Raw genomic sequence first — 14490 nt, 5'->3', positions numbered from 1 at the left:
CAGAATCCTTTTGATCTCGTCTGGTCCCCCATTTCATTCCAGTCAAATCTCTGATCTGCCACAGACCTGTCTTCGCTCTGAAGGCAGATACAGGATTCTTCTGGGATCTTGCTCGGTTTGTATTTGACGGTATACTGGATCCACTACAACAGCAGCAGCCTAACAAACAAACAAAGCCACAACGACCCTAGATTGAACAAATAACGAGGAATCGCCCGAGGAAAGTCCGTTAGTTCCTTTTAAAAACTCCCTTGTGATCGTGCCAGCTCGTGCTGGTGGCCTTTTCTGTAGGCCTACCAATTCACTTTAATCGTTTGATAAATCGAAATTTGTACGCAAAATGTGTCCACCATTGCAGATTAATCTGTACCAATTTGTTGGTGAACGAACTTTTTATGATAAACAGTCTCATGTGTTTTTAATATTTCTCTCTAGCTACAGAGAGAAATCTGTGTTTTTATACATGAATGTATGCGTGTGTGTGTACACACTCGATGTACAGATACCCCCCCACACATGTTCTGTATTAATGTTGCAATCCTAAACACACACTTTTGAGGTTTATTGAACATAGTGGGATTTACTTCCAAGTAGTTCAGGACAGAAGTGCTCTGTGCTTTATTTAGGCAGCACTTGTATAAAAAAATTATAGAGCTGCCTGATGAAGATCAGCACTAACGGAATGCAGTAATAATTAATCCAGTTAATCCCTCACTAATTTAATAATTAGTGACATGAGTCTGACCAAACTGCGGGAGCCTGGTGTGTTCTGGTCCATGGGGTCACGAAGAGTCGGACACGACTAAACGACTAAAGAACAACAACAATTTAATAATGCCCAACAACAAAAACAAAATTAGGAGAGGAGGGCTGTTTCTTGAATGGAACAATAAGTTGTTTGGGAAGATCGGGACGAATATATGACATAGTTAAGACTCCGTTTCCTATATAATATAGTTAAAACTCTATATAGTCTGGATTATTTGGGCTCATTATCCCTGAGGGTGCTAAATTGGCAGGAAACTTTTCCAAGGAAGAGGAGTTGAACGAAATGACCTTCGCCAGATCCCTTCCTGTCCTTCAGCCCCAGCAAGGACGAGGTCTGGGCAGGGAAAGTTAGTCTGCCAACTTTTTGTCAAGCAACCCGTTCCCGTTCCCTGCCCCCTCCCCTCTCTGGATTCCGGACCGCGTTTTACCCTTGGCTGGGAGCCGGAGGCTGCCCAGCCTCTGGAGAGAGCCAATCAGAGCGCGGCTCCCAGCACGTGGAGGAGAGGGAATCAAGAGCCAAGCTATTGCGGCTCACCCGCTACACTTGTTCCCAGTGTCCTGGGCAGGAAGAGGGGCGACTTTGCCGGCGCTGCTGCCGTTGCTTGGTGGGGGGAGGGGTGCCAGCCCAGCCCAGCCCGGAGCCCGGAGCCCACACGCGCTGCCACCAGGAGCCCGGCCAGACCCGGCGGCGCGGGAGGGGCGAGCAAGCCAAAGCCATGAGCAACCAATACCAAGAGGAGAGCTGCTCCGACAGGCCCGAATGCAAAAGTAAATCGCCAACTTTGCTCTCGTCCTACTGCATCGACAGCATCCTGGGCCGGAGGAGCCCGTGCAAGATGCGGCTGCTGGGAGCGGCGCCCAGCCTCGCTCCGCTGGCCGGCAGGATCGAGCAGGACAAGGCCGGCCAAGGTAAGCCGAGCCGAGGGTGGGAGAGGAAAGAGAAAGGCAGGCAGGCGAGGCGGCAAGCTGGCCTCTGTCAGGCAACTTTGTTTCTCTGGGGAGCTCCAGCGAGCTCCGCGGAAATCCTTCGCCTGGAGAGCGGGCCTAGAGCGCGGAGTCCCACGCTTTGGCCGGGGCCCTCGCAAGTGGGGTGGATGGGTGCGTGGGTCTGAGATGCAGGCGACTCATTGCCCAGGCGATCGGGAAGGTTAGGGGGCAGAAACTGACTGGGAGGAACTCTGCTTCCCCGCCACTCTTGGGGTCTCTTTTTTTGGTTAGCTCCCACCACCAGCTGCATCACAGGCACGCCCGGGGTCGCGTTTAGCTTGCTAGGGGAAAAGGGGGGAGGTGGTGCCCCAAATGGGGGTCTCTTCTTTTCCGGAGGGGGTGGCGTGAAGGAAGACAAGTAACGGCGGCAAGTCAGCAGGTCCCTGGCGCGTAGTTTTCATCACTGCTTCGGCGGCGCCTTTCCGCTGCCAGGCCTGCTTGGGAGGGCGAATAGATAGGGGATCCTTTGGCGGGTCTCCGGGTTGTAAAGAAGTGGGGCTCCGGGTAGAATGTGTTTGGAGGGGGCTGAGAAAAAGCGATCCCTCCCCAACACGCATATACAGAGTTTTAAAATATTTTAAGCCTCTTTCTCTCCGGCCTTCCAATTCATGGGGATCTTCGGGTGCCGGCAGAACCGCTGGAAATGCTTTTGATGAAGCCGACAGGTGTCAGATTGTCGGCTGGAGGAAGGGGACTTTTAAGTGCATTCATTAAAAGAATAGTAATGTTAATAAGGCAAGTGGTTGGAATAAAAACTAATGCAGAGAACAGTTAGCTTTTGCTTTCGTCCAGGCACAATCCTCAAATTTATCTCTCTGTACATTTCCTACTTGGGTGGTTTTTGATAGAGCTTCCAGTGAAGGATTTTGGTCTCGGGACGCGAAAGGGAGACGTGGAGAGATTCGACCTGGTTTGGCAAAAATAATTGCAGCTGCCCGCCTAGAAACTTGAAAGCATCTGGCCTAAATGGGGGGGGGGGGACGCACGGTCTGTCCTTTGTTCCGAGTCCATGGGCCCGTTTCTAGATGCAGACGGAGGGTCCCCCGGCTGGGAGTCCGTGATGCCGGGCGGCAGCGAGACGTGCCCGGCCGGCGCGTTGATGGGTGCGTGTCTGTATGTGTTCCTCTCCCCGGCAGGACCGGCCAAGGGCAGCCCAGCGGGCTTCGAGGCTGCCGAGTTGCACCTGCCGCCCAAGCTGCGCCGCCTCTACGGGCCTGGCGGGGGCCGGCTGCTGGCGAGGGCCGAGCGGGTAGAGGCGGGCGCCTCGTCCTGGGACTCGCTCAAGATCAGTCAGGCGCCACAAGTCAGCATCAGCCGCAGCAAGTCGTACCGGGAAAACGCGCCCTTTCCGCGGGCCGCTGCCGCCCTCGACGAGCTGTCCAGCGGAGGAGGCGGCGGCCTCGACGGCAGGCCCGGCCGGGACGACGAGTTGCTGGACGACGACGAGGACGACGACGACGACGACGATGAGGAAGAGGCCGAGGAGCTGGACGAGGAGCTGGAGGACGACGAGGAGCTGCTGGCCGAGGCCAAGGAGGCCCGGCGGACCGCTGGGGGCCCCGTCGGAGTCGTCGGGGGACCTGGCGCGGCGCCGGGGACTGAGGGCGCCGACGGCTGCTCTCCCAAGGAGGAGCTGCTGCTGCCGGTTGACGAGTTGGTGGAGGGCAAGGACGGCGAGGACAGCGTGTGCCTATCGGCCGGCAGCGACTCTGAGGAGGGGCTGCTCAAGAGGAAGCAGCGCCGCTACCGCACTACCTTCACCAGCTACCAGTTGGAGGAGCTCGAGAGGGCCTTCCAGAAGACGCACTACCCGGACGTCTTCACCAGGTAGGTGGCTAGATGGTTTGGGAGGGGAGGGGGCAGCTGCCGAACTTGGGGATTCCGCGTGTCTCCAGGGCCCAAAGCGAGTCAGCTGGTGCGGCCCCTCTGGCCCGAAAGGCCCTCTCTTCGTTCAAGTTAGACGGGGCTGGAAGGAGACAAAGAGTATAAACTCTTAAGATTAAAATCGGTGGAGCGGTGTCTGCGGGCAGAATCGGAAGCCTTGGGACTTTGGGATAAATGTACACGACAAGAAGAAAAAGTGCGCTTTTCAGGGGATAACTTGGGAAGTTGTGAAACTGACGGAGTGGGGAAAGGATTTGGTGGGAAATTCCCTTCTCCCCCCGTTGTGCCCCAGGACTTTCTTCAAGCCACTCCGCGTCCAGGGGAAAAAGTCATTCTTTTTTTGAGGTTCCCTCTCCTCAGAAGTCCAGACACCATATCCTTAGGACAGGAGAAGAGAGGGGCTTGTGTGGCTCGGCCCGAGTTCGCCGGCCAAGGACAGGTTAGAGGTGGGTTTTGGCCGCGTCTTTGTCAAACTCTCTCCGGGGTCTATTTTTGCCTTGATCCTCCGGCTAGTCTGTCGGGTATCAGTTTCAGCGCTCTCGGTGGAAGCTGGAGTGCTGCCCTGCCGCAGGGAAGCCCCGTGCGTATATATAGATAGATATAGTTTTGAAAAGATCAAAGTATTCCGCTTGAGAAGGCTAAAAATATGGGACGAGATGGCAGCTTGCTTGGAAAGCTTTGGCAGAAGCCCCAAGCGCCCGCCGGCCGGGCCGGCTGAGGACGTTTCTGGGCACTGTCCAGAAAGAAAGAAAAAGATTTTTTTAAAGGGGAGAGGGAGTCTGGAGGGAGAAAGTCATTCTGATCCACTGTCTTGCCTTGAGGTCTGCTCCTTACAGGGGTTTGAAGCGGAAGCCTAACTGGGCACGCTTACGCTACTTTGAAAGGAACCGGGCTGTTAGTCTTCCCTGAAGCGCTGTATCAGACGTGTATCAGGCTTGATCCGAATTAAAGCGGTGTCAAGTTGCATTTGCGCTTTCAAGGGGGAAATCCCTGCCTCCCGTTAACTAGATACTAGAATTTGCTTGGGAGACGAACTTAATTGCAGTGAAAATGAGAATAATGCAGATGCCCATTTTGTCTGCAAGTCTATGCCTAAGTGGTTTGGTGGGTTTTAAATTTTTAAATCACTCCGTTTCAGATCCTTTCTTTTCTTTGGATTCCCCCGTACTCCTAAAATGCTCCCATTTGCAATCCAGAGAAAAGGAGAGGAGAGCATAACGCTATTAGCGGGTTACGCTCTCAATAAGTAGGCGAATTTCGTTTTGAGCTGCAAAGCCTCTTGTGCCAGGAATTCCTTTTACCGCATCCGGATCCGAGAAGGGTCGCTTTCAGCAATGTTTGTAGCAAATGTTTTGCAATTTACCAAGAGGAAAGGAATTACTGATTCTCAGAATACAGATATTTGTTTTGGCTTAAGAGTGACCCTAATTCCCTTCCATATTCTACTCCTCTTTGGGGCTGCAATCCGGCCCCCATTTTAACAGAGTAACCCACTGAACTCGGTGGGATTTACTTCCGAGTAGACCCACGCAACTCAGTTTATTGCACTGTTAAAGTCGTTAGCCAAGGCTCGCCTCACCTCTAATATGGGGGGTGGGGAAGAACATTTCCCCAGAAATGGAATGGGAAACAGCGTTTATTTTTTGGCACATTTGCTGGAATCTCCTTCGGAGCCAGCGGGCGTAAGACGCAGTTTCGCCGGCGTGGCACAGGAAATCACCGGGATCCCCTTGCTTAGGAAACGGAACTGCCGGCTTGAGCGAAAGATGCTGCCTTGCTTTGCCTTGCAGCCACACAAGGCAACGGCCTGCCTAGGGAGCGCCCTTCCTCTGGAAGCCCGACCGGCGTAAGCTCCGATTTCGCTCGGAAAGGTCTTTGAAGTGGAATGTGCCGGTTTAGGCTGGAGAGGTTTAGCCAGGCCGCACATCGGGGCAGAGAGGCTTTGGTGCGGCCATCTCGTGTGAGGAGCCAGAGCCTCGGGCTGGATATCTTTTTTAAAAAGTTGGCAGACTGGAGGAGCTGGGCAAGGGCGAGCTGGCTCTTCCGCTCCAGCCCGGCCAGGCTCCCTCTCTGGCCAGCGCGGCGCTTTTCTTCCTAACGGAGGGAGAGCCAATTATCCCGGGAGCTCTCATATTCGAGGTAAACAGATTATGAGCAGTTTTCTAACATAGTAATGGTTTCCGATTTGCCTTAATTGTTGCAATAATAATCACAATGAAGGGCTCGCGTTGCAGCTCAAAGGATCTCCTCTGTGCCGCGGCGCGGCGTTTGGAGGGGGGAGCCTTGCTCCGGCGCGCGGGGCTGCCGGGCCGTGGCCGGGGTCGCGGCCCTTCCCAGCAGACTGTCAAAGCCCCCGCTCGCAAGTTTTCATCTTTTCACTTCCTCCAAACATTTTCCCCTTTGTAACAATAACGGGTTGGGGTTGGGGTGGGGTGGGGAAGGGACACGCAGATCAAAACAAGACATTTGGGTTTTTTTTCTAGTCTGCTTTGTGCACCCGATTTCAAGCTAGCCTTCACAGGATGTGCAGAGTATATTTTTTGTGGGGTGTTGGGGGCATTCCGGGGTGATCCAACGTCAGTGCCAGTAGGAACTGGAGCGAAGGGCAGGAACCTGGCCTTGTTTGGGACTTTGCATGTGGATGGCTCTCCCTATATGGGCAAAGAAGGAAGGAGTAGTAGTAGCCTTCACCAAGGCGGTGAGCCGCGGGACCCTTTCTCTCCCGCTTCCCCGCTTCACAGGGCCTCACCTGAGCGTGTGTGTCTTCTTCTGCTTGTTTCCCTCCCAGGGAGGAGCTGGCGATGCGCCTGGATCTGACCGAAGCCAGAGTGCAGGTGAGTCCAGGGACAGCTGCGATGCGGACTGGGAGCGCTCTCTCGGCGGGCTTGGGGTCCCCGTGGGGGGGGGCAAGAGGAAATATTGTTTAAGACCCTTGAACCCAAACAGGCGCTCGCTCCTTCTCTCCTCCCCCCGCACCCCTAAATTAAGACCAAACGCTGGGTAATGGGTGCCAGTCTGCCCTTTCCCTCGTTGAAACCAGTTAATTTCGTTCCGGCTCTGTGCGGGGGGGGGGAAGCAAGCCCCCAGCCCAGCAGCTTTTCTTCTGCCCACTTCTCAACCCCACCCCGATGAAGGAACTACGGTAGCTGTGGTTGTCAGCCCAACGCAGCGCGAAGCAGGTATTTGCCTGCGCTCTCAAATGGCCCATCGGGCCTCCATCAAAGGGCACTTTGGCGCTCGAGCAAACAGGGAGGGGCTGTTTGGTTTCCTCTCCGCTTGGCCCGAAGAGAGTCAGCTAATGCTATTTGATTTCCTCGATTTTGTTTTTGGCTCGACGGTGCAATGCTATTAGAAGGTGTTTGCTCCCCAACCCCGAGCCTGGAGGCTACGCAGCGCGAAGAGCCAGGCGTTCCACTCTCCCCTCTTCGGCCAACCCCCCGACAGATGGCGGCGGCCTTTTGCCTCCGCGCAAATCACTTTACACTGAAAGTCAGGCGCGGCGAAAGCATCATAAATTCCATATGGCTCATTTAATACACAACAGCTTCTCGCATTAGAGGGGCTAATGAAGAGCCCGGTCCCCTCCTTTCTGTTGACACATTTCTCCATTGTCAAACAGAGATGTGACAGCAAATCAGGATTTTCAGCTCAGGGGAATGAGTCGTGGGAAAGTTAAATAACTAAGAGAGAGACAGAGACAACCCCCCTTTTCTTTCTCGCCCTCCCTTCCCTCCCTATTCAGTGGAGAAGATGTAATTAAGGGGAATATGAATTATTAGAGCCCCTCGGTTTACCTTTGGGTGTACTCAAACTTATTAATTCAATAAGAGAGGGGGAATTTGCAGTGGGGCCAAGTTGCTAATTGAGTTGGAAACGGAAAAGACGCGCCGAGACGTCACGTTTGCCGCTGCCTTGAGCCGCAGCTCCTAGGCTGGCTGCCCTGGGACCTTCCTAGAGGCTAGAGGAGCAACACAAACGATAGAGAATGGTCCCGGTCTCCCTTCCCCCCGAATATGTGGCGCTCTTTCTCATTTTCCCCAACCTTTTTCCAAATAATTGCCTCCTGTGGAAGCCGAGGCTGCAATCCTATTATATCACCTGGGAGTAAATCCCATTGAACTCGACGAGATTTACTTCTGAGCATACACCTATGGGATTGCATTGTCAATCTGTTTAGCTTTTAGAAAGTAGCCCTCCCGTTTTTATTCCGTTTCCAAATTTGGAGAGGGATATATTTTTGGTAGTATTTCAGTGCTTTGGCTCCCAAACTGGAGAAAGATGTCGATGGCTGATATGAATATATAGGGAACCCCTCCCTGTTTTTATTAATAACTAGGAAAGGGGAGGGAAGCTTGTTTATTGCTGCCCCTTTTGCTTTTCATCTCCCCACGCTGAAAAGACCAGAGCTCTTTACAAAATATGAACGTTCTCCCCGAGATCTGGTGGTGGCTCTGAGTGTGGGTGGCTGCGGAGATGGCGTAATAACCACAATAATAATAATGAAAAATAATTTCCACGGACTGCGAAATTAGCGTTAGAGCCTTTAAGTGCCGCTAAGAAGGCATGGGTTTAAAATTGTCATAAAAGAAAACATGATGTTTAGTGTGTGTGGCTGGCGAAAACATTCAACTGCCTGTCAAACAGTGTTGAGAAAAGGCGGGGTGTGTATGGGGGGAGAACCCGCTGAAAAGGCTGTATACGTGGAAGCTTTTGAAGAAAATAGGGGAACATTAGGCGAGGTTGCTTGAATGCAGTCGCATTGGTTGTATTATGTAGGTGCGTCTTACAGAAAGGCAGCCGCTTAAGGAGGAGCTCTTGCCTGTGTTTCTACCTGTAGCCCAGGAAGCCCAGCCTAGTCAGAGCCTGCTCAAGCTGATCGATAACTCACGTTCAGAATAAATAGAACTATATAAATCCTGTATTGGCCAGGCCAAGGGCTGGATCCACTTTAAGGTCACCACCAGACATGAGCGAAACAAGATGCGTTTAATTATTGTCTTTATTTCTAATAGGGCACTATCTATTTGCATTGCGCTTTTACAGATTCCTTGGGAGGGGGGGAGGGGAAGGGAGAAGCAGGTCTCTGCCAGCGAGGAGCTTGCCATCTAAATTTCTACCGTGAGGGGGACACTAAGGAAGACGGGGAGAAAACTGATTTGTGATGTCAGTGTCATGTAATTCTGTCCCATTTTGGGTCTGCATGCTCAGCAGTGAAACTTCCCACCCCTCTGCCAAACTCTTTGCATCGACATCCCCGCCCACCGATCTGGCAGGAGCGAAGGAGGAAACGCAAAATGGGGTCTGGGTGCAGAGAGGTGGGCTCTCTTTTGCCAAGCCAAAAGCCCTTGGTTCCCTTTCCTCTACGGGCCTCTCCCAAGGCAGGAGCGCTGGGTAGCTTCAGACGATACCTGCTCCAGAACCGCCACGGAAGCCCTGCGCTGCGCTTAGGCCCAGAGAGAAAGGCCCGGGTCCCCCGACGGCCTTGGCGCCGAAGCGAGCGCTGGGCCTTCCCTGAGGAAGAGGAGGCGTCGTCGTCGTTGTCTCTGGGGCTGCCGAGGAGCCGCGAGGGCCGCGCTTGACTAACCGCCTTGCCCCTCTCCCCACCCTCTTGTTTTATGTTTTGGCTTCCAGGTCTGGTTCCAGAACCGGAGAGCCAAATGGCGGAAGAGGGAAAAGGCCGGCGCCCAGAGCCACCCGCCCGGCCTGCCTTTCCCTGGGCCCCTGTCGGCGTCTCACCCGCTCAGTCCCTACCTTGATGCTAGTCCTTTCCCTCCTCACCACCCAGCTCTCGACTCCGCCTGGACGGCCGCCGCCGCCGCAGCTGCAGCCGCCGCTGCCTTCCCCAGCCTGCCGCCTCCTCCTCCCGGCTCGGCAGCTCTGCCCCCCGGCGGGACCCCGCTAGGCCTCAGCACTTTCCTGGGAGCGGCCGTGTTCCGACACCCGGCCTTCATCAGCCCCGCCTTCGGCAGGTAAACTTTAAGCAGACGCGGCCTAAACCTCTTCCCCCCCCCCACGCTGTCAACTAGCAGACCGTTACCGACGCGCGCACGTGCCGCGGCGGGGCTTCCTCCCGAGTACGCATGCGTAAGGCCTGGCTGCACGCTTCGGAGTCAAAGTGGGCGGGGTCTCATGGGAATCCTGAGGGTGGGAATGGCGAAGGCAGATCTTGGCCTGCCTGGTATTAAAAAGATTTGGGTTGTGAGTCTGAGGGGAGCGGTGCTTCTGAAGGCACAGGAAGGGAGAGTGACTCTGTCTCCCACAGGACTAGATCATGGGCCATTCATTGGCCTCATCCAGCAAGCCCGTCTGGTCGTGTTCTAGGCCTGGCGTAGGAGTGGTGGAACTTTTTCTGCTACAGAACTTGGGACGTTTCCCGCTCAAACCTTCAGAAGTTCCTTTCAGTGTTCGCGGGGCCTAACTCCGGCACTTCTGGGTTTGGTGGCGCTGGAGAGTTTCCTCCCTTGTACTGACAACAATGACCCAAAGATGTCCATGTGTGGACAGGGTGCAATAGTTCAGTCGCTTTGCGAATAATTGTAATAATAAGGTGTGCAAAGCGCATGGTACCCTCCTGTTCCCTAATTGGATAGAGATAACTTTAAAGGAAAAGGCCAATCACTGGCATTTGCATTTAGACCATGATCTTCAGCACATTGGCTGGAAGGTACTCGTAATATTTTCTTCTAGCGAGATGGCTTGGCCACATAGTATTATTTAGATAATAGGATGACAGTCCGTTTATTAGAATAATCTTAACTTTTAAAATGGCCTATGTGCGTTTTAACATATTCATTTTACCTTTCATCTTTGTTGATATTTGATCCCACACTAGTCACCGAAAGGCATAAAAAGAAATTGAGAAACGGATTTAAAAAAATGAATAAAGACAACTTAAATCCACTGAAAAGTCACAGCAGTGACTATATAGCCTGTCTGGTTTACACCTGAACTGAAAACCAGGTTTGTTAGTCGAGGATAAAATAAAATAAATGACACTGCAGCTCCCTTTCTTTAAACAATAACCAAACAATTAATTTAAATAAGTCAATAGCTAATTATAAAAAACAAAACAAAAAAGCATTGTCGGGGTTTATGGAAGCCGGAGAGAGGTTGAAAATGGAAGGGCAAAAAGGACTGCAGTGATGTCTCTACTGATGAGAATAAAGAAGGGATAGATTCATCGCAGGCGAGACGCCACTTAACACAATTATGTGTTGGAGAAGGGTTGGGGAAAATCCAAGTAAAATTTAGTTTTGTGTAGTGGGGGAACGCGAGAGCCGCCCAGTTACAACGAAAGCGTTTCTGCCTTTCTCCTAAGCCCCCGAGTGACTCAATTTGCGCAAGGGGAGGTAGCGCAAGGGCTCCGGCTGATGCAGGCGGCTGCGGGGCTGTCACGCCCCCTCCTTGCCGCGGTGATTCTACACTTGGAGCGCTTCTCTCTGGCTGCATCAGCCGGAGCCCTTGCGCTACCTCCCCTTGCCCCCCCCCCCAATCAAATTGAAAAATGAGTTGTAAAATGCTTACTAAACTGCCTGGCTAACAGGCTGTGCGATCAAAATAGGTACCGGTATGCGACGAAAAAAGAGAGCGAGGAAGTAGTGAGAAGGGAGCAGAAGAGGAAAGCAGAGACTTTCCCCCTCGCGCTTCCATCTTGCTTTTAAAATGAAAAGTTTTTAGGAAAGCGTTCGAGGAAGGCTTCCACCTTCCATAGAAACTGCCCTCCGAAAAGCCAAGCCACTGTGCATATAGGGTTCTCCTTTTTGCTATTTATATTAAAAAACAAAACAAAAAACACCACCTCTGAAATCGTAGCATATGAGAGCAGCAAGATGCAGACCGTCCCACTTCGGGGCTGAGCTGCGCTGCTGTGCGAAGAATTTCAGGAGCAGAGAGTCGGGGAACCCCCCCCCCCCGCGCCCAAGTAATCCTCCCCAAGGCCCTCCCCGCGCCAGCCAGCGCGCAGTCCGGGAGCTTAGGCGGCTCCGGGCTTAGTATGTAGCCCCTGTTGCCTTCCAGGCCCACAGTTCAATTCCTAGCCGTGATGATGTCAATAATCACCTCCTTGGTTAATGGAGAGTCTGTATATCTCGACGTGCCAGTCAAGGGGGTCAGTTGCTCTCTTCAGAGCGGTTGCTCCGGGGAGAGGTAAGGAAGGAAAACTAGAGGGGAAGGCATTTCCAAGATTGTGTCATTGAGCCGGGATGCTAGGGTTGCCGGAGAATAATTGGCATTCCACTGTGCGGAAATCCACAGGGACGGCGCGCCCTGCTGGGCGTGGGCATCCGCCCCGCGAAGGAGCCGAGCGGCAGACACCGCTTCGGGCATCCAGGACCTCTAATAAGGCGGGCCGAGGAAAGTATAGACATCGGAAGGGCAAGGGGAGGGGCGCCCGAGAAGTGAATGTGAAGGACAAGAAGAAAGAGCCCGTGGATTACATACAAGTAGGCAGTGTAAAGAACCACCGCTGTAGATTGGCAAAAAGATGAAAGTGGCGGGAAAGGAGAGGGAAACTTGAACGGGAGAAAAGCCATCACCTAAAAGTCTCGATTGTTATTAATATTTATTATTAGTAATAGTTAAAAAACACACAATTATTCTCTGATCACAGTATAAGTGACAGGATCAAGCGTCGGCTGCCAGCGAGCTCCTGTCACTAGCAAATGGGAGAGGATTAGGCGCCTTACAGACAATCTCGTTGACTGGGCGTTTCTCTTCCAACCCCGCCTGGTTTATGCTGCCAGAAGTGCTGCCCCGAGAAGGGCCGCGAATAGGAACCGGCCAGACCTTAAGCTTGGAAAACTCGGGATTCGAATCAAGGCCCGGGAGGGAACAGAGGCGGGACCTTGTTTTGCACACCGCCCCGGGATCCAAACAGGGTGAAGGGCGGTATAAATGCACTGATAAAATGCACAAAGAGCATGCAGCTGTTGCAACATTTGTCCAGGTCGGGATTGGCCGCTCTCGCAGCCCTATAATTCTGGGATAGCCAACTTGACGCTCCCCATAAAGTTGTGGAACTACAAAGCCCCAGGAAACTAGGTGACGGCTCAGAAGTAGTGGGAATTGTAGTCTCAACTGTATGCGGAGGGTCCCGGTTTGGGCTCTCTCCGCCTTAAATGGTATAAGCGGAAGTTGAGAGTCCTCCGGAGGCCTGTTCCCTTCCCTTTGAAAATGGGTTTGCCCTTGAATGGACTACAACGCCCATGAGCCACACTCCCTGGACCTGATGGGAGCTGGAGTCCAGCAGCACCCAGGCCCGTTTTTAAAGCAGCCTGACGCGGATGATGAAGTTACGCGCGCTTTTTTAGTGACACGGGGTTCTGGGGTTTTCGCCTGGTCGCCACCCGCTCGTCGGGCCAGGTTCCTGCGAAGCGCCGCGCGGAGGCGAGCGGGCCTCGTACTGTCAGCTCGGCCCTGACCGCCCGGCGTGTGTCCTCTTGGCTTGCAGGCTCTTCTCCACCATGGCCCCGCTGACGAGCGCGTCCACCGCAGCCGCCCTGCTGCGCCAGCCGGCCCCGACCGTGGAGAGCGCCGTGCAGTCGGGAGGTCTCTCGGATCCGGCCACGGCGGCAGCGGACCGGCGTGCCTCCAGCATCGCGGCGCTGCGGTTGAAGGCGAAGGAGCACGCGGCGCAGTTGACGCAGCTCAACATCCTCCCCGGGAACAGCACGGGCAAAGAGGTGTGCTAAGCAGCCCCGACGGGGCGGGGCGATGCCGGCCAGAGATCGCCTGGCGGAGGAGCGAAACCCAAGACCAAAACGGGAGAGCGAGCGAGAAGCAGACAGACACAGACAAAGAGAGACCGAGGATCCGCGGCGGAGAGCTTCTCCTCCGGTTCGGTACTCGGAGCAAGCCAGGCTCCTGCTTTTAATGCTTCCCTCGGGCCATTCAGCAGGAGAAGCTCCTTGGCTGGGACTACCCCACGCAACCGCCACCCCTTCCCCAATGTCAATCCGTTTCTTGAACACCCAAGTACATCCCAAGTTGGAGAAAGAGAGGACCTTTTGGAGCGGGGCGCGAGGGCAGGTATGACGTGACGGCGCAGCCCACGCCCCTCTCTCTCCCACACGTCTAGCCTTGTCACCCTGGGCCGATCTTAAGAGGAGCTTTGGGAGGACGTCGAAACCAAGGATGCTGCTTGGGCCAGGCCAAAAGGAAGCCAATGATGCGATGCTGTGTGAAAACGAACCGCTGCACTTAATAAGGCAAAAGGGGAGCGGGGTGGGGTCGGGGAGAGAGTCTTTTTTTTTTTGTTTTTTTGTTTTTGTCTGTGTGTGGAGGGGTCCTCCTATCATCACACCAACCAAGGGTTTTATAGCAAACCAAAGGGAAAAAATAACAGTGCTAGAATATGGACTGTTTTAAAAAAAAGAAGTCACTAAACTGTGATGCTCTGTACATACCATTGTTATTAAAAAAATAAGAAAAAGCAAAAAAAGAAAAAAGAAACACAGCAACCCAGAGCTTTGTATATTTGAAATGTTATATAACAATTGCACTCCGTGTAGTGTTTGTAAAAGTTTGTCATTTCTGTAGATTCTTACTGTGTTGTAGATATCATAGGGTCCCTAGACAAATATTTATGTACAAACCCTTTATTTAACTTATTAACTGTAGAGGTTCCTGAAACCAGAGAGAGAGAGAGAGAGGGAAAGGGAGAGATTCGAAGAGAGAGAGAGAGAGAGAGAGGGCGTCGGTACAGTGCTTTTGTGTAATGTTGTTATTGCTCTCACTTTCCCTTGCGACCAAGTGGTAAAGTGATACCCATAGAAAATAAAATATATATATACATTTATGAAGAATTTGAAAAGATACCTGGAGATGCAGCGTCATTGGAAGTAAATTGTGCTT

At 53.1% G+C, this 14490-nt stretch overlaps 1 protein-coding gene across 1 annotated transcript; it reads left to right on the top strand.

The window, feature by feature from the left end:
* Positions 1-1455: 1455 nt before the first annotated feature.
* ARX (aristaless related homeobox) lies at positions 1456-13846 on the top strand. Its single transcript, XM_035115549.2, has 5 exons — positions 1456-1677; positions 2892-3582; positions 6428-6473; positions 9271-9608; positions 13088-13846. Exons 1-5 carry the CDS (start codon positions 1485-1487, stop codon positions 13326-13328), a joined length of 1509 nt encoding a protein of 502 aa, XP_034971440.1. The 5' UTR covers positions 1456-1484; the 3' UTR covers positions 13329-13846.
* Positions 13847-14490: the final 644 nt, after the last annotated feature.

This window comes from Zootoca vivipara, chromosome 4 (genome assembly GCF_963506605.1).
Source record: "Zootoca vivipara chromosome 4, rZooViv1.1, whole genome shotgun sequence".
Taxonomy (NCBI): domain Eukaryota; kingdom Metazoa; phylum Chordata; class Lepidosauria; order Squamata; family Lacertidae; genus Zootoca; species Zootoca vivipara.
This window is presented reverse-complemented; position numbering and strand designations above follow the sequence as displayed.